Source organism: Dendrobates tinctorius, unplaced genomic scaffold, assembly GCF_039654945.1.
Source record: "Dendrobates tinctorius isolate UK_male_01 unplaced genomic scaffold, ASM3965494v1 ptg000022l, whole genome shotgun sequence".
In the NCBI taxonomy this organism is placed as follows: Eukaryota; Metazoa; Chordata; class Amphibia; order Anura; family Dendrobatidae; genus Dendrobates; species Dendrobates tinctorius.
This window is the reverse complement of record NW_027361690.1, coordinates 47,497,576-47,517,120: the sequence shown is the minus strand read 5'-3', so window position 1 is coordinate 47,517,120 and position 19,545 is coordinate 47,497,576. Positions and strand designations below refer to the sequence as shown.

At 44.1% G+C, this 19,545-nt stretch overlaps 1 protein-coding gene across 3 annotated transcripts in view; it reads left to right on the top strand.

Annotated features, from left to right (window-relative positions):
- Positions 1-19,545, top strand: part of POLG (DNA polymerase gamma, catalytic subunit) — a 155,118-nt gene that overhangs the window by 98,875 nt on the left and 36,698 nt on the right. For all 3 annotated transcript variants that reach the window (XM_073568694.1, XM_073568693.1, XM_073568695.1), the window contains exons 14-16: positions 9,865-9,918; positions 10,595-10,712; positions 18,531-18,666. In XM_073568694.1, the coding sequence (XP_073424795.1) occupies positions 9,865-9,918; positions 10,595-10,712; positions 18,531-18,666 (308 nt within the window). The remainder of the gene's footprint in view (positions 1-9,864; positions 9,919-10,594; positions 10,713-18,530; positions 18,667-19,545) is intronic.

The following is a 19,545-nucleotide window of genomic DNA, read 5'->3' as shown; positions in this document are numbered from 1 at the left end:
GCTACCCAGCCCCCAATTCCCTTAAATCAATTGGCTGGATTGAGAAAGGAGAAGGTGTCTGACCACCAAATGTCCTTATTACGATCATTGTCTTTATCATATTGATCTCTGAGTCATTGAATATCGTCTAACTTTAACTTTTAACTTCTTCCAATAATAATATGGAAAATGCGAAAAACCAAAACACTATGCCCCCTTTCTTTGCTATTGGCTTGTTGGGTGATGAGGAGGACTTGATAGGGACCGTCATACAAGGGTTCTAGTCCGTGCTTCCTGACATGCCTTTTCACGACTACCAAGTCACAAGGCTTCAGGTTATGACAGGTGTCGGTTTCTGCTGAATCTGGAAAAGAAAACTAGAACATAGGTGTTAGCAAGATTTTTACTAAGCTGAATAACACATTGAACATCATGGTCAGTTTCTTCTGATAACTGCTGAGGCTGGAAATTCGCAACTGGGGGCCTATTACCAAACAATATCTTATATGGGAACAAGCCATGTTTTGCAATAGGGGTAGTACGAAGGTGGTATAGTATAATGGGTAGGAGCTCTGGCCATGGAGCCGTAGTCTCCTGCATCATTTTGGTCAATTGTCCCCTCAGTGTGCCGTTCAGCCTCTCAACTTTCACACTGGATTGTGGGTGGTACGGAGTATGGAGGTCTACAGTGGATCCTAGCATTGTCAGAACTTTTTGGTACACATGAGAAGAAAAGGCCGGACCTTGATCACTTTCAACAACTTCTGGAACCCCATATCTGCATGTAACTTCCATCACCAGTTTCTTCGCTGTGGTCTTTGCAGTCATGTTGGTAACAGGGAATTCTTCCAGCCAACTGGAGAACCGGGGCCCAGTAGAATTTTTGCACCAGGGCGAGGGCCTGATTCTTTCCTCAATGTGTAGGTCCATGTGCCCATGTGGCAATATCAGGGTACATCCGCTTAGGGAGACACACGAGTTGGTCCTTTTTCCAGAGACCATTATCCATTCATGTCCCATCAGTCTTCCATTGCTTCACCTCTTCCTTTGGAGACATTCTCTGCATCGTCATTAAGCAGTCTTGCGGGGTCCGATAGAAAACTTCAGTCTGTTGTAGATCCTCAGGTTCTTGTAGGGTCAGTGCTTCTTGTAACTATTTACGCTGAGAGCGTGTGGGCACCATAGTTGGTATGGTTGGTTCAACGAGTAAGAGAGCGGCAGCTTTTGCTTGCATATCCGCAAATGTGTTGCCAACAGTCTGTGGACTGTTCCTAGGACCGTGCGCCTTAACTTTGATAATGTCCACCTGAATAGGTAATTTGATTGAGTCCATGAGGGTTTTAACAGCTTCAGCATTTTTCACTGGGATTCCGGCAGTAGTAATAAATCCTCGATTGGCCCATAGAGCCCCAAAATCGTGAGCAATACCAAATGCATACCGTGAGTCCGTGTATATATTAGCCTGTCTGTTCTTGGCCAAAGTACATGCAGTAGACAGAGCCTGGAGTTGTGCTTCTTGTGCTGACTGTGAGGGCGGGAGCGCAGCTGCGTGCACTACAGTGTCCTCTGTGGTAACAGCATATCCCGTGTGGAATCTACCAAACTCGTCAGCATATCTTGAACCATCCGTGTATAACACCAAATCGGAATTTGGGAGTGAATTCTCACTGACATTTGGCGGAGTAGCTGTTTCTTCAGTCAGAAGTTGGGAACAATCATATTGGAGGTAATCCTCATCACTGCCATCTTTCCTTATAGTTCATTATGCCATCTTTCAAGGCATTGTAAAGGGGTTGCATTATGCGGGATGCATCCGGTATCCACTGACGACAATAAGCGCATAGTCCAAGAAAACGCTGGTGTTCAGTTTCATCTTTTTGGAAAGGATGGGAGCTGACAGTTATTTTTCTTTCTTCTGTGAGGTTTCTGGCACCCTGAAGGAGACAGAGACCCAAGAATATCACTCGACCAAGGCAGAACTGAAGTCTCGAGGCCGAAACCCGACAGTTCAGTGCTGCCAGATACTTAAGGAGGCTAACAATGGCAAAAGACACCTGCTCATATTTTTTTTTTTTTTTTGCAAACTGGTTGGGACTGTTTTGGGCCCCTTGTGGCATCTGTGGGAAAGGCATGCAAAATACAGATTTCCTCACTATCTTCGTCTACATAGGGATTATATAACGTAAGAACCATCTGACCATCATCTTGGAATTGTATTCTGGAGCGAAACTGTGATAATAAATCTGCCCCTAGTAAATTTACTGGACATATGGGAGAGATTACAAACTGAATAGTAACCTCGGGGAAGGGTTTTATGGGGTTTATAAAAGTATATTAATTGGGTCTGCCATCTACCCCGATTAAAGTAGCAGGGGAATGACAATCTCCATAAAAGTGTCCGAATCGCGCACAGCGCCAGAATTGCTGACGAGGATTAGCAGGGTTCCCAGTCATAGGATTAGGAGCTGAAGTCTGAGGGGGGGCCAGAGTTTGCTGTGTGCTCGCAGCCGCGCTGGGTGCGATGGTGGGTGCTGCTGCTGTTAGAGCAGGGGCGGCTGTCACAGCTGCCGCTGTTGATTTATTTTTCTGTTTCCTTGCTGCTGCAGAACAGGTTAAATTCTTCTGAAAACTTTTTATCACTTTCAATGCATTGTCCGGAGTGGAATTCTCAGCGTCAGGTCTAACTGAAATTATTGCCTCTTGCAATTCGGGTCGGAGGCCGGACATCAAAGCTGCCACAAAAAGATGTGTATGGGCTTCATTATACAGTGAGAATCACAGATCTCTAAATACTACCATAAGACGCCCATAGAACTTCTCGGCAGTCTCCCCTTTTGGCCTGTGTGACATCTGTGAGAGAGATAGCTTAGTCCGCTAATTTATCTTGTGCCCAAACCTTTAAAGCATTGCAGAAATCAACACCACTCTCATAGGTTTCCCCATCCAGATTCATATTATATATTATGCCACCCTCAATAATTGGAAAATACCCCTCCCCAACTTTTACTCGAAGTATGTGTAATAGATCTCTTTGAGGAGTGGCATAAATCTCTCGATTTGCTGCCATTTGCCTGTAGAAAGTCATGGAGGAAGTCTCTGGATTGGGTAATTGATTGCAAAGGGTGTCTATTTGGGATGGGGTGAAGGGAGTATACTCATAACCACTAGCAATATTAAACATAGCGGGGACTGAGGCTAGCGGCGGATGATAATAGGTATCGTCAGAGTTTAACAAAGGAAAGGTGGGGGCGGGGGCTGCTTCTCCTGGTCTCCTTGTACAATCATAATCTAGCAGGGAGACCTCTTTTTTCAAATCATCACTTTTAACTATTTGTCTGCCTGACACATTAGTATCAATCTTTGTTCCTTCTTAACCAATCACTTTCTCACACCACAGTCACTTTCTTGAACCACAATACATCCAGGCCTTGCCATAATAATAGACAATTTTTCCTTCTTCAACATAGCAGTAACAGAAACAATCAGAATTCACTTTCTCTGTTCTTCCTAACACCTCCGTCACACAATTCATGTGCCAAGCCACAAAATTCTTCTTTTCCTTCCACGGATTCTCTCATTTAGAGCTAAATATCCTTACTTCAGTCGTGCACAGTACTGGCGGCCGTTTCAGTCTCTGTTCCACTGGGTCAATAATCGCCGTACTTAGTGAAAGGAGGAGGGCGTCTCAGACTATCCCTCCGGACACCTCTGGTTATATATACCTATCTATATATACCTGAGTTACGTATCCTACCCAGTCTTCAATCACCTCACCACGCCTGATTACTAACAATGATCAGGACTTCAGGATATTTTGACTATAAAGAGAGTCACAATCACTGGTCAATCCGAGGTGTCCGTCCCTTATGAGGTACGGTTCAAGCACCCATGAATCACCCCACCACGGGGACAAACCTCAGATCCTCTTTGCAGCGACAAGCACAGGAAAACCACACCAACGGTCAGTCTGAACAGTATAACTGCCAACTTACCATGGTTGTTGTGGGGGATGATCAGTCCCAATTTTCCAGCACCTGTGTCCACTCCGAGGGTCCTTTGTCTTGTTGTACTCCGGGGGCAGTGGCGTCCCTATTCGGGGGCCCCACGTTGGGCGGCCAGCTATTTAGGGAGGGCTAAATTAACCCTTCACGGTTGAGCCAGTGATTTCCAAATTAATCCACAGGGCGTTGCTAGCAACTCAAATGACCACACGGAGACGGGGGTCTCTGTACGGGAGGATCGATACAGATCACTAAGCCCCTTTATTTTAGTCACTTTTATAACATTTTGCTTAATTATGCAAAGTTCTCAACTACCAATAACATCATTTCACTTTATAAGCCAATAATATTGCAAGAAAACCGGAAACTACATATATGTCCCTAGTTACGTGACGTAGAGAATAGAACCATAGCACATTCTTTTAGGGTCTCATATCTCATATCTTGTACAAGCTAGAACAGTCTAGTTTCATAACAGCTGCAAACTTTCACCTAATTACAAAATTTATCTTACAGCAACAAAAACGGAGAAACGAAACCTTCAGGAAAAATGGAGAAGTGAAACTTCAGCTCTGATTTTAGTATTAACCCTTCACACACTCAGTTCGCTCAGAAGGCAGATTTCAACCTTATCTGTGCTGTTCCAACGCAGAATTGCTACCAGGTTACAGGTGAAGACCTTTATTCAAGGAGTTTCCCACATGGTACCTGCCTATGACAGGCCCTTGGAGTCATGGGACCTTAATAATTTGGTCCTGGGGGTTCTCCAGGAGGTTCCTTTCAGACCTCTGCAGGACAAATCTGTGAAGAAACAAGAGTATATCTTAATTGCCCAGAGAGCTAAGTTTTTGCAGGCCTGGAGGAATTGACTTTTTGTCTGTATATTTGGCTTGTGGATTTAAGTGTAGATTCTGGTGGGTCAAAAAGACTGACTTGCCCAATGATATACCATGTAACATAGTGTGTGCTTATCTGATGTTTGTTTATATTCTGGAATCGGTTTGTTGACTTTGATTGTAGATAGCGAAAGGATGTGAGGGTGGACTGAAGGACACTGGGTAATTCTAAAAATAGCTTACCTGCCGCGGGTATAAAAGACCCTGAGACAGAGAGACGGGGTCTCATCACATAGAGATACTAGCCGGACATTCTGCTAAACACCCAACGGACAAGAAACTCTTCAGGATCCCAGCTGAGGGTATGTCAAACCCGGCTGAAAGAACACAGGACTGCTCTCGGTTATCTCCCTACGCTTGTCGTGACCTCCTCTCTGTGTGTTATCACAGGTGGAATAGCGACCCTGGGAGCTCTGACATAACATCCACTAGCATCCCGGTGAGTCAGCGGAGGGGAGAGACCTTGTAATGTGTACCATCTTGGGGAAATTGCTTGAATTGTTCTGTTTGCTATTGGGTGTTGTGGTTCAATAAAGCATGGCCACACTGTTTTACCCTAACCCTGTGTTGTCTGTGTAGTGTTCTGCCCACAAGGAGATAGAGCTGGCATTCAGTGGTATGAGCCCTGGTCCATGCAGTCTTGCTAAAGACAGCCGGGCCAGCGGACGAGAGCACCCACTAACCCCGTTTCTCCACAGTATCGCTGACTTTTCTTTCTTGGAAAGTAGCCTTTCTGGTTGCGATTATGTCAATCAGACGGGTTTCTGAACTGGCAGCTCTGTCCTGTCAAGACCTTTTCCTATCTTCTAACCAGGACACGGTGGTTTTAAGGATGTCCCCATCTTTTCTGCCCAAGGTTGTCTCTTCCATCTGAATGAAGATATTGTGTTGCCCTCATTTTGCCCAGCACCAGTCCATCGCATCGAAGGGGTGCTTCACACTCTGGATTTGGTGAGAGCTCTGAGGCGGTACCTTTCGCGTACAGCCTCAGTCCACAAGTCGGATGCACTATTCATGCTTCCAGAGGGGCACAGGAAGAGTCAAACCGCTTCTAAGGCCACAATAGCCAGGTGGTTTCGCTCGGCTCTTTAAGAGTTCTACCGCTTCAGAGGCAAGCCTATCACAGTGGGGATTAAGGGACACTCCACTCTGGCGGTGGGCATTTTTTGGGCCATTTGGCACCAAGCATCGGCGGAACAGGTTCGCAAAGCTGCAATTTGGTCCGGTCTGCACACTTTTGAAAAGCACTACAATATTCACACTCAGGCTTCTGCAGATGTGGCCATCGGCAGACAGATTCTGCAAACGGCAGTAACACATCTGTAGCCTGTTGGTAGTTGGGGTTTCATCTGTTGGGTTGTTCCCCACCCAGGGACTGCTTTAGGATGTCCCATGGTCTGTGTCCCCCAATGAGGCGAAGAATAGGGATTTTTATGCACTTACCGTAAAATCCTTTTCTTCAAGCCAATCATTGGGGGACACCACACCCACCCTGTTAGCCTGATGGCTTGTGTTTGTTCTTTAGTTAACATGTTGTACTCTTGTTAGTTATGAGCTCCTACTGCTTTGCTACCGAACTGGTTCAAGCTAGAGCCAGCAGAGGGTGTATATTGCAGAGGAGGAGCTAATCTTTTCTGTTTTTGCTTAGTGTCCTCCTAGTGGCAGAAGCATAACACCCATGGTCTGTGTCCCCCAAGGATTTTACTGTGAGTACACAAAATCCCTATTTTTTTACTACCAACATTTAGTTTTAGCCCCAGATTTTAAATGTTCACACTGGGAAATAGGTAAAAATGGCACAAAAATGTGTCCCCCAATTTCTGCTGAATGTGGAAATATCCCATATGTGGCTGTACAGTACTGCTTAGCCACATGGTGAGACTCGGGAGGTACAGAGCGCGATTTGCGAACTGAAGTGTAGATTTTCCTAGAATAGTTTGCATACTCCATATACAGAGCCCTTAAGTGCTAGAAGAGCAGAATCCCCACTCACGTTACCCCATTTTAGAAATTATAACCCTTTGGGAATTTATCTACAGGTGTAATGACTATTTTGGCTCCATCAATACAAAAATGGTGGGGGGAACAAGAGGCGCAATAGTGCCCTATCACTAGTGACACTAGAAGTATGAGCGGTATAATACAGTTCCACTCACCTATTCCAGTTGTGTAACCCACAACTGGCTTGAGAGCATATCACAGGATCAGCTGCTGCAGGACCTCCACCAACCACTCGCACGTGGAAAAACCTTCAGAAAGTTGTGGGAAGCAGGGTGTGTTACAGTCCGCGCTGCCGAGATTCACAAATCACCTGGGATGCAAGATGTTGTAGCAGTGTACTCCTTTATTTCCTCCTACGCGTTTCGGCGCCCTTCCTGGCACCTTCCTCAGGGATCGCTGAGGAAGGTGCCAGGAAGGGCGCTGAAACGCGTAGGAGGAAATAAAGGAGTACACTGCTACAACATCTTGCATCCCAGGTGATTTGTGAATCTCGGCAGCGCGGACTGCAACACACCCTGCTTCCCACAACTTTCTGAATATTTTGGCTCCATGGGTGTTTTCCAGAAACAAGCAGCAGTGGATGTTGCAGAATGCAAGTTGCAAACTGCCATTGTATTGCCCAGCACATTGTAGTTCCCAGTAAGTTGTATTCACCAGTACGTTGTAGTGCCCAGCTCATGTTTTTGGAGGCTTGCACCCGATAATTAGGCGGGCTCTCATCGCTACAGAAATGCCAAACATGTGGACACTAAATGTGGTTTATGCACAGTGTGGGGCTCAGAAAGGAGGGGGCATTTGGATTTGGGAGTGCAGAATCTGTTGAATTTCTTTTGGCGGGTGAGCAGCTATAGCACTTTTCCAGAGCCTTTGTAATACCAATAGCGTGGAAGCTCCCCCCCCCCTATATTTCCATTAACAGATGACAGACCTGAGTGAGGGCTTGCTTTTTTTGTGGATTGAGTTGAAGCTTTTATTGGGAACATTTTACAAACCGTTTGGGATCTCATTTATCCAGCGCTCTATGCTGACCACTTATTTCGTCTTAGTTTTGATTCAATGATTTAATTTTATGCGACTGTATCGTACACCAAGAATGTCTTGATGCTCAACAATGTGATGTCAACAGTAGTGTCATGCATAAAGTTTATCAAAGACAGAACGTTGAACAGTCGTCAGTTTAAGGAGTTACCGAACGATCTTGAATCTGAGTACGGTGGTCTTGTTTACCACTGATGTGCGGTGGCTGAGTTACGGGAACATGCTGATGAGGTTTTATAAACTGCGGGAAGAAGTCAAGCAGCTCATGGAGATGAAGCGGAAACCTGTCAATGAACTCAATGATGGCAAGTGGCAGTGTGATCTAGTGTTCATGGTGGACATTACCAAGTACCTCACAGAGCTGAATGCCAAGATGCCGGGCCCCAACCCGCTTCTTAGATACTTGCTTTCAAAACGTGAAATCATTTGAAGCTAAACTAAGGCAGTGGAAAGTGCAACTTGAAACAAACAACACTGTGCATTTATCCACTCTGGAAAGACAAATGTCTTCTACGGCACTTGAATACGCTGGTGAATGTGCAAAACTAATTGAGGCATTTAGTGAAAGATTCAAGGATGTCAAAAGTAAACAAAGGGAATTGAACATCTTTGCTAAACCATTCAATGTGGAACCAGCTGATGTATCGGGTAACCTGCAACACAAAGTCATTCAGCTGCAAAACGATGATGAACTGAAAGCTCGGGAAAATAACCTCCCTCTGCATGAGTTCTGTAAACTTTGTGTGAGCAGTGATGATTTTCCCGCTGTGAGGAGACATGCATTGAAATATGCATCTGTGTTTGGAACAACTTATTGCTGCGAGCAGTTCTTTTCAGAACTTTCCATCATGAAATGTTGAGTGCGCTCCAGACTGACTGATGCAAACTTGGAAAGCCAGTTACGAGTAGCAACATCATCAGTACCCCCTAATATCACATGGCTCGCCAAAGAGAAGCCGTTCCAGCCGTCACATTAGGGGGGAGTTATTTAAATGTTTGACTAAAAATTGTGGGATGGGTTTGGGGATTTGGGTGTGGGTTATTCTTGTAATGCCTTTTTATATTTTAAAAATTCTTTAAAAACACATGACTAAAAAAGAAAAAATATATATATATATATATATATATATATATATATATATATATATATATTGCCATCACACTGTCCTGTATAAACTGGTGATGCGCTGCTGAGATCATGTCATCTTGTGCACACAGAAGCAGGGTTGCCAATTTTATGTTTTATTTATTTTTTTTGCACTGCTTACCAAAAAATCACGGACAGACAATATTTTTTATGGATACATTGGAAAAACATAATAAATTTTAATGATTATAATTGATCCATGTTTACAGCCCATAATTCTGATATAGAGACACCAACTTCATTGACTGGAAACTGAAAAATAATGATAATTACAGTTATAATAATCTGTGTAAGTCTTCAGCTTCAAAAATCAAAACATGGACGGCTTAAAAATGTTTTACGGACAGGGCAAAAAAAATAGACTATTTTTAGGCACTGTCCTGGAATTTCTGAACAGTTAGCAACCCAGCACAGAACGATCGTATTGTGCACAAAGCTAGTCTACATAGGCCATTAAATAGCCAAGGATCGGCTTGCATGTGACTAATCATTGGTCATTTAATGACCTCTGTCAGCCTGTCTAAATGCAGCTTATCAGTGACCTGTCTCTTCTACTTCAGTGGATTGGAAGATGTTGATGAAGTGCCAAAAGCCCTGAACCTTCCTGATGAATTGTTGTCAACCAGGAGCCAGAATTAGTTTTTTGTTTTTTTTGCTTTGAAATTCCCCTTCCTCCATTAATATAACTGTTTATCTCAAATGTTTAGATGAAAAAGGAAACTAAATTTTACAACTTTTCCACATTTCTGAAATGTGCTTTTCAAACCTAGCAGTTAACATTCAATTGTTTTGTTGTTTCCAGTTCCCAGAAGGTTGTATGGCTGAAGAAAGGAGAACTGCCACGCACAATCACCAGGTATTTTATTAATGTGCTCACAAGGTTGCCATGCTAGACTTGAAGTTCTCATTTTACTGTCGGCACAACATCCATACATATAGAAGTACATATGAGTCCCAGCCATAAAGTGGTCCAATTTGCATTTCACTCCCCAGCTTTGATTTTAGGAGCATTGTCATGTTAAATGCATCTTTTGTTTTGCGCTTAGGTCCACGCACGTGCGAGGAAGCGTAAAGCAAAATTCCCTTTGTATACACCCACACAGTGACCGCATAAACAACATACATACAAATGAAATCACTTAGCTAAAAAAGAGCCCTTTATAGTCACCGTACGTGTGTTTGACAGTTCGATGTAGGAAAGTAGTGACTTTTGCATTTTACAAAATCCACTTAAATATTTTAGCTTTTCAACTATAATTAATGGAACCTGCAATTTTGCCTGTGTTGATTGCAGCCTTCACGGACAGCTTTTGGTCCACAAAAATAGTGAAAGTTGAAATAATAACGTTTCTGGGCCCTTATGGATTAGCAACGGGAGGCTTGTGGTAGCACAGAGGCAGTAATGTACAGCAAAGCCTTGGCTCTTGCTGCATTATTCTACTTTCTCACGTTTAACACATTGTCTGTAGATCTTTTATCCTGTATAATTTTCATTTGCAGAATTGATTTTCTAAAATATTTGTTTATCCTAGAAATCTTGATTTTGATGAAGAACATAAGTATGGCGCCATCCTTCCCCAGGTGATCTCAGCTGGCACCATCACCCGTAGAGCAGTGGAGCCCACCTGGCTGACTGCCAGTAACGCACGTGTAAGATGATGAAATATCACCATTGATTAATAGATTTAATAGACTTCTTTTGTTGTTTAATGTTTTCCTGTGTTCCCATCCCAGCATGTAAATGAAGAATGTATGTCAAATTGTTTGATTAAAACTGGAGGGGTTTCTCATTTGTGCCATTAAAGGACACAAGATCTTAAATTATAGCTGGCAACCACTAGTAGGCTGACACTAAATAAGTTAAAAGGGCTGTCTCATGTGTATGGCTCCCCTGCCCCCAGCTCACTGCTTGCTGGTGCGCTCCTGAAGATAGTGCTGGTCGAAACTAGATTTGATAATGCAGAGGATTGCTAATAGGAAGGAAATTTGTAAAGTTTCTTATTTTTACTTTGTAATTTTGCCCATATATGTAGATGAGATAATTCCTGTAAGTTTATGGTCCTCGCTTTAGTTTGTCTGTGGGAGGCAGATATACATACTTTACAGGAACACCTTTTTTATATTTCCTTTTGTGTTAGGTTGGGAATACAGGGCTGAATAGTCACTCTATTATCCTATTTGAGGAATGAGAATGTACCGTACCTCCACTGTTGTCTGCCTGTTATAAGGTCACCAGCTACTCTTAACCCTCTCCTGGCACTCCTCAAGGGGAGAAATACCAAAAGGGTGACCATGCTGGATATTGGAAAGCCAGCCTATATAGGTCTTTCTTTCGAAATTATAAAAATTATAAAGAAAAAACCCTTAGTGTACGGTATTTAAGTTCTTAATTTTTTTTTTTTTTCTGCAGCACTTTTGTGCTCCCTTAAATTCTGTTTTCCATCAACATGTCATTTTTTTCCTGTTTTGATTGTACACTGAGATAACATAAGTGTCATTTCCACTGTCACCTGACCGGATAACCTCCTGCTTTTGGTCTTTCAGCTCAGCCATCACTATTTCTCCTATTACTCCTGCTTTCCTCCGCCATTGGAAATTGAGTTTCTTCTCACCAGCTGCCCTTCCTAAGAAATTATATCCTTCACAAAATTATCCTCTGTGGAAACTAGTTTGGTCAATGTAGTTACTGCCTTAGGAAAATGCCTTGCATCACCGCATCATATCCGGATCTCCATTGTCCAAGTTGGTAGATAAATAACCCAAATAACCCTAAGGACTTGAAATTGCAGTACAAGCTTGTCCAACTTCTCCACCTCAGAATGGAGTTCCTTTGCTTGCTTGCTGCCTCCATGGAACCCGGAGAATTTCTTTTCTCAGTGGACGTTCATTCAGGATGTCTGTCTCCACATCCATTTTTTTTTTTTTTTTTTTTTTTTTTTAAGCACACCAGGAGTTTCAGAAAGATCATGTCTGCCATCCTGTCCCTTTTGCGTGTTGGGATAGTGGTCATCCTCTACTTGGAAATCATTATTGTTTGAGAACATCGAAAGTTTGCAGATCACACTGGACACACTGTTTCTCTTTGGTTGGTTCATCAACCAGTCAGTTATCTCGTATCCCAGCTCAGTGCATCATCTTCTTAAGAATGCTTTTCAACATACAGTAGTCCAAACAAATGTTTTTCTTTCAGAGAACAAAACCAGCATCCAATCTCTGAGCTGTCCATCTTGCTTTCCTTTTCACTTCTAGACAAGTGATCTAGGCAAGTTGCTGGCAGCCATCAAGGCAATCCCATTTGCTCAGTTCCACACCATGCCTCTGCTGGTGGCTCTCATTTCCCAAGCAATCCTAATTCAGTCAAACACCACCACAGCCATGGCTTACATGAACTATCAAGGAGGAACTTGCAGTCGATAAGCAATGGCAGAGGTCTCAGAGATTCTCGACTGGGAGGAACAAAGAATCTCGGCAATTTTAGAGATCCAATCCTCTATTAGTGAACTGGGCATGGACTTTTTAACTCGCGAAGGGCTACCTGTGGGAGAGTAGTCCCTGCACCCGACCATATTTGATCAGATCTGCCTGCAGTGGGTTACTCGACTTGATGGCTTACAGGTACAAAGTTCCTCCATTCGTGTCCAGAGCTTGCGACCCTTTAGCTGTCGCCTCTGACGTTCTGGTGATACCATGGTGTCAGTTCTCCATCCTTTATATGTTCCCTCAAGAAGATCAAGTCGGAAGGAGTTCCCGTCATCCTCATAGCCCCGGACTGGCCCAGAAGATCACGGTACGTAGAAGTGGTCAAACTACTCTGACATTCCATGGAGACTTCCGTTTCGACCATACCTACTTTCTCAAGGTCCCCTCTTCTACCCGAATTCTCGGTCACACAATTTAATGGTTTCGTTGTTTAATCTGCAATTCTAAAATCCTCAGGTTATTCTGATCATGTTGTGCAGACCACGATCAAGGCACAGAAGCCATCATCATCTTGTATGTACCATTGTTCCTCGAAGGCTTTCAGTTGGTATCATTTTCACAAGATCGCACCTGTGTTTTTTTTTTTTCTCTACCATTATCTTTGCCTTCTTATAGTCGGGTCTTGAGTCTGGATTAGCCTTCAGCTCCCTCAAAGGCCAGGTATCAGCCTTGTGTATCCTTTTTCAATAAGTCCTAACTCCTGAGGGTCCCGTTTCACATAGCAATGCACCAGCGCTCCCGACAGCGATATGACCTGGTAAGGATTGCTGGTGCGTCGCTACATGGTCGCTAGTAAGCTGCCAAACAGGCAGATCTCTTCAAAGACACAGCAACGATGGACCCCCTCCTAACGGACTTTGCACAGGAGGAAGTCAGATCCTGGACTTTCCCTCATTGGCTTGCTTCAGACAGGCATATTCCGGAGATGGTGCTTGCATGTTTTCATTGGGACATCTTTCATACAGGGGATCTTCAAAATCGGCATGCATGGTCATCACTGTGGTTTCCATAGTTTTCATCATCATTTTCTTAAGGCATGGCACTACGCAGCATAGAATTAAAGAAAATATGATCAAAGGACATAAAATAACTTAATGGGTCAATAATTGCCTTTATGGCATCCCCAGTGTATTTTATAAACCGTTGTTGATTATTGTATAAATAGTTTATCCGCATTGCATTCTTATTTGCCGGGATGGTGGGTTTAAACACAACTATTGTCTCGTTCTCGACTTTGAATTTGTCAGGTGCTCCCTGTGTGCCCCCACTGGTATCTATGCTTCTTAGCCAAAATTTACCTTTTGTGTCACCATTTTCCCTCCCAAGTTTAGTACTTGAGCCTAGTACATATAACCCTTGCTCATTCTCTGAGGGGTTCTCAATGGTGAGGTACAGAACTATGCCTCGGCGGTCGTTGGTACCTTGTCACACAGCAGCTTTTCTGACGACTCACGCCTGTGTCCCTGAGTTCTGCATCGCCAACGAGGTCGCTCGTGTTTGTCAAACACAGCGATGCATGCTGGCCAGCGGGACGCCTACGATCAAAAAATGGCCCAGGAAATTCGAGTACGATCAGAGATATCCAGCGGGAGGGGCGGCGGTCGCCGATATGTGTCGCTTGTAGCGAGATCGCTGTTGCGTCACAAAATCGGTGACGCTTCAGCGATCTCGCTATGCGAGACAGGGCCTTAAGCCTAAAATCAGGACTCTTCTTCAGGGTGTGACATAATCTGTTCCTTCTTATCGGACTCCTTTTGGATCCCTGGGACCTTATCCTGGTGCTTATCACTTTACACTGTACTTCCATTTAACCAATCCACAGCATTTGCCCGTTTACTGTAAGGTGGCGTTCCTGATTTCTGTCATTTCTATCAGGCAAGTATCAAAATTTGTGGCTCTGTCTTCTTTCAATTTCTTGTCCTTCACCTGGACAAGGTAATTTGCATCCAGTACCTTAGTTACTTCCCAATGTGATTTCTTCCATCCATTTTAACGAAGAGATGGTTCTGCTTTCACTCTGTCCTCCCTCTATTCCAGTAAGGAAATCGTTACACTATTTTAACTTGGTCATAATTGTGCGTCACTATTTGATGGTGACATCTTCCTTCAGACATTCAGATTCCCAGTTTGTCATCCCAGAGGGACCTTTGTTGAGCTTTCTCTGCTTGTAATGTGACCATTGGTTGCTGGATTTGAAGGGCCATTTTTGAAGGTTATAAAACAAAGAACAAAGTGCCACATCAGTTGTCAAGGCTCATTAGACTTGGGCAGTGGGGGCTTCCCGGACTGTCCGCCATCAGGCTTCGGCTTTGCAACTTTGTAAGGCTAGTATGTGGACTTCCATCCACACCTTCTTAAAATTCTACAAGGTTCCCACTTTCACCTCAGCAGATGCGAGTCTGTACAGACAGGTGTTGCAGGCGGCAGTTGCTTTGGTGACTTAACTGAGGGATTTGCCTTTCACATTCATATATTCCCACCCTTGAGAATGCTTTGGAATGTGCCATGGTTCCTGTGTCCCCCAATAAAGCACCAAAGAAAAGGGAATTTTTGGATGATTTTCTCCTTGCTGCCCTGTTGAGCATGTGTGTTCATTATTTATTCAGCTTCTCCAGCTTTTTTTTACTAACCGAATAGCTTAAAGCCAGTAATCGGGTGTAGCTTGCTAAGTAGTTTCCGACTTTTTTCTTTTAAGTTGTAATTCCTAGTGTCAGCTGTATACATTGATGATTCTTATGGCAGCCGTATACATCGATGATTCTTGTGTTTCCCAATGAAGGGTATGAGAAGGGGATTTTATGGCAAGCCCAAAAATCCTCTTATCTCCTTCCCTTTTTCCAAGAGAGTCATGACTTTTTATGTTTCCCTGTTGATCTAGTCAAACATGAGCATGTTTTTTGTGGGACGAGTTGTAGTTCTGAGTGACACCATTCAGTTTACCATACAATGTTCTGAAAACAATTTACTTTAAAGCTCAGCCTATAGCAGAGCTTTAGTGGGGTACTAGGATGGTGGCGACGGGGGCTTCAGCGGCACCCCATAACCGCAGGGAGGTAGTGGGCTCTGATGAGCTTGCGCATCGGCAATCGTGCTATTTTAATGCCAATGTCCATCATTGTTATAGTTCCTATGACCTCAAGTGGTGCGGTTTCGGAAAGAAAGTGTGCTTGTCATGCAGCAATAACAATCTGCAGCTATTGACATATGAAAGCTAATGGATGGAAGAATAAGAATATATCAGTTAAGTTAGGTTATTTTCACATGCAGTAATTTCATTTAAAGCAAATGTATTTTGGTTTAGTAATAAAAATGGGTCCAAGATTCTGTGCTGATTAATTATTTAATATGTAGACACTGACCGGGTGGGAGAAATCTAGCATCCCCGAGAACATAAGCTCCCAGCCATTGTCTGCCCCCCAGAAAGGAGCAGAGAGCACATGACAGAAATGAATCACCCCCTCCTGTGGCCATATCCCCATCACACATCCTCCATCCCATAGGCACATCTTCCCTCTTAAAAGGATCATTGGTATGGAAGTTAGGGCAAATCCATCCAGCCCTTTGGTTTTGACCCCAGTCCTCTCTTAAAGGGATCCCTGGTATGGAAGTTAGGACCGTTCCACTCAGCGCTGTGATTCTGACCCCAGGGTCTCTTAAAGGGATCATTGGTATGGTAGTTAGGGCAATTCCACTAAATGCTCTGGATCTGACCCCAGGCCCCTCTTAAAGGGATCCCCGGTACGGAAGTAAGGGCAAATCCACTCTGTGCTCTGATTCTGACCCAAGGCCCCTCTTAAAGGGATCCCCGGTATGGAATTAGGACCGTTCCACTCAGCCTTCTGGTTCTGACCCCAGGCTCTCTCAAAGGGAATCTGTCACCCCTTTTTTGAGATATCATATAATGATATCATTCAATTGTGTGTCACATAAGGATTCTCTTAGTACTTTTGCTTCCCCCTGACCCTGCACCTTTCATGCATAAATACCTTTTTATATCGGTTCAGATGTATGTAAACTGCCGCTGTCCGGTCCGCTGGGCGGGGCTTATTCAACTGCTCCCCCCCTCCCTGTCATGCTCTACGCATTTCTTCTTGAAGAAATGCTGACGGGATGATGTGGGATATTAGGGGTAGTAGTCCGGTGGCTCTGACGGGATCATGTGGGATATTAGTGGTAGCAGTCCAGTGACTCTGGCTGACTGGACAATGTGGGATATTAGGAGTAGTAGTCTGGTGGCTCTGGCTGACGGGATGATGTGGGATATTAGGGGTAGTAGTCCGGTGGCTCTGGCTGACTGGATGATGTGGGATATTTGGGGTAGTAGTCCGGTGGCTCTGGCTGACGGCATGATGTTGGATATTAGTGGTAGTAGTCCGGTGGCTCTGGCTGACAGGATGATGTGGGATATTAGGGGTAGTAGTCCGGTGGCTCTGGCTGACGGGATGATGTGGGATATTAGTGGTAGTAGTCCGGTGGCTCTGGCTGACGGGATGATGTTGGATATTAGTGGTAGTAGTCCGGTGGCTCTGGCTGACGGGATGATGTGGGATATTAGTGGTAGTAGTCCGGTGGCTCTGGCTGACGGGATGATGTGGGATATTAGTGGTAGTAGTCCGGTGGCTCTGGCTGACGGGATGATGTGGGATATTAGGGGTAGTAGTCCGGTGGCTCTGGCTGACGGGATGATGTGGGATATTAGGGGTAGTAGCCCGGTGGCTCTGGCTGACGGGATGATGTGGGATATTAGGGGTAGTAGTCCGGTGGCTCTGGCTGACGGGATGATGTGGGATATTAGTGGTAGTAGTCCTGTGGCTCTGGCTGACGGGATGATGTGGGATATTAGGGGTAGTAGTCCGGTGGCTCTGGCTGACGGGATGATGTGGGATATTAGGGGTAGTAGCCCGGTGGCTCTGGCTGACGGGATGATGTGGGATATTAGGGGTAGTTGTCCGGTGGCTCTGGCTGACGGGATGATGTTGGATATTAGTGGTAGTAGTCCGGTAGCTCTGGCTGACGGGATGATGTGGGATATTAGTGGTAGTAGTCCGGTAGCTCTGGCTGACTGGATGATGTGGGATATTAGTGGTAGTAGTCCGGTGGCTCTGGCTGACGGGATGATGTTGGATATTAGTGGTAGTAGTCCGGTAGCTCTGGCTGACGGGATGATGTGGGATATTAGGGGTAGTAGTCCGGTAGCTCTGGCTGACGGGATGATGTGAGATATTAGGGGTAGTAGTCCGGTAGCTCTGGCTGACGGGATGATGTGAGATATTAGGGGTAGTAGTCCGGTAGCTCTGGCTGATGGGATGATGTGGGATATTAGGGGTAGTAGTCCGGTAGCTCTGGCTGATGGGATGATGTGGGATATTAGTGGTAGTAGTCCGGTGGCTCTGGCTGACGGGATGATGTGGGATATTATAGTGAATGTGGCTATGTGGAGTGGGTGGGGCTCTACATTCAGAGAGATAGATAGATAGATAGATATATATATATATATATATATATATATCTATATAGATATATATATATATATATATATATATATATATTCATTATAATTTGTTATAACTAACCGTAGTTAATTACTATGCTCGGGCAGCGCCGGGCTCTTCAGCTAGTTTGAAATAAAAAAACAAAAAAAATGCTCTAAAATACTAAAACTATTGTCGCCCTTCTGATCCCCGCTGCTCTCCTCCAGCGCTGGCCAATGCCTAGATAACCAGCTTTATTTACCTTTGCTTAGTGCATTACAATAATTAAAGGGCATCTTTAAGATGTATACAGAGAGGCGAGGAAGTGGGTGAATTTGCAAACTGCCCCTCAATTAATACTGCACTTCAGGGGACATCTTACTAGAGGCCTCATTTTAAAGTGTCTGTCGTAGAGACAGGTGCCAGACTTCTCGTCATTGTTTGTCTACTGAATTACGGTATTACATTGTCTTTTTGGACTTAATGTGTTAATGGTAATTAGTGCTTCTTTTTTCAGACTGATCGCATTGGCAGTGAACTAAAGGCTATGGTTCAGACGCCCCCAGGATATCATATGATTGGCGCAGATGTAGATTCCCAGGAGCTCTGGATAGCCGCAATCCTTGGAGAAGCCCACTTTGCTGGAATTCATGGTAATGTCCATTCAATCAATTCAGCTTTATTGGAGAGAAGTAGAATAAGCATATAACAGAGAATTCCAAAAAAGGTTTCCTGAAATGGAGGTGTGAAAAGAGCAACATGGAATAAAATGATTGATATATTGGTGGGACGGTGTCCTTCTAGAGTCCTCTTTCTTAGCATTTTATTAGTGTTTAGTCACAAAGTTTGGAAATATTGGTTTAATTTCAGCTGCATAAATTGAGTTCTCAAAAATCTAGTGTACCTGCTCCTGGTGAGTGGAGGGATGATTGCTTAAAACTGGGCACCACAAATCAATTTCACTCATCCCAAATAAAACCAATATATTGGCGTAACTTGATATTATCCCGTATTAATGACTGAATTGGGCGCCATTCACTGCTGTGCCAGAGACTCCATTGCAGAGTCCGTCAGATATGACAGGAAGAATAGTGCAGGATTCGGCGGTGTGAAATGATGGACATCACGACAGAACCCCACTGCGGTCCATCACATCATGGATCCGGCACGTGGTGGTAGAGGTCATCAAAAATGAAAACCACGATGCAGATGTGAACGGAGCCGAAATTGCTTTGTGATTAAACACATTGGTTACCAGCGTAATCTTCCCTAATGTCGTGGTTCCTACATTTGTGGGGTACTTTACAGTGCATGGCGCTGATGCATAGAGAGCCGCTCTCGTACAGATGCTTCAGTCTCCATACAGTTCATAAACTTCTGTCATTGAGACACGTTCACAGATTTGCATAATTGTTTGAGCGACTTGCTATTTTTATTGCCTTGTAAAGTATCAGTCCCAGGGAATAAAGGCATTGTCCCTACATGTTTTACACTCATGGTGTTTCTTATTAATTACCCTCCACCTATGTCAT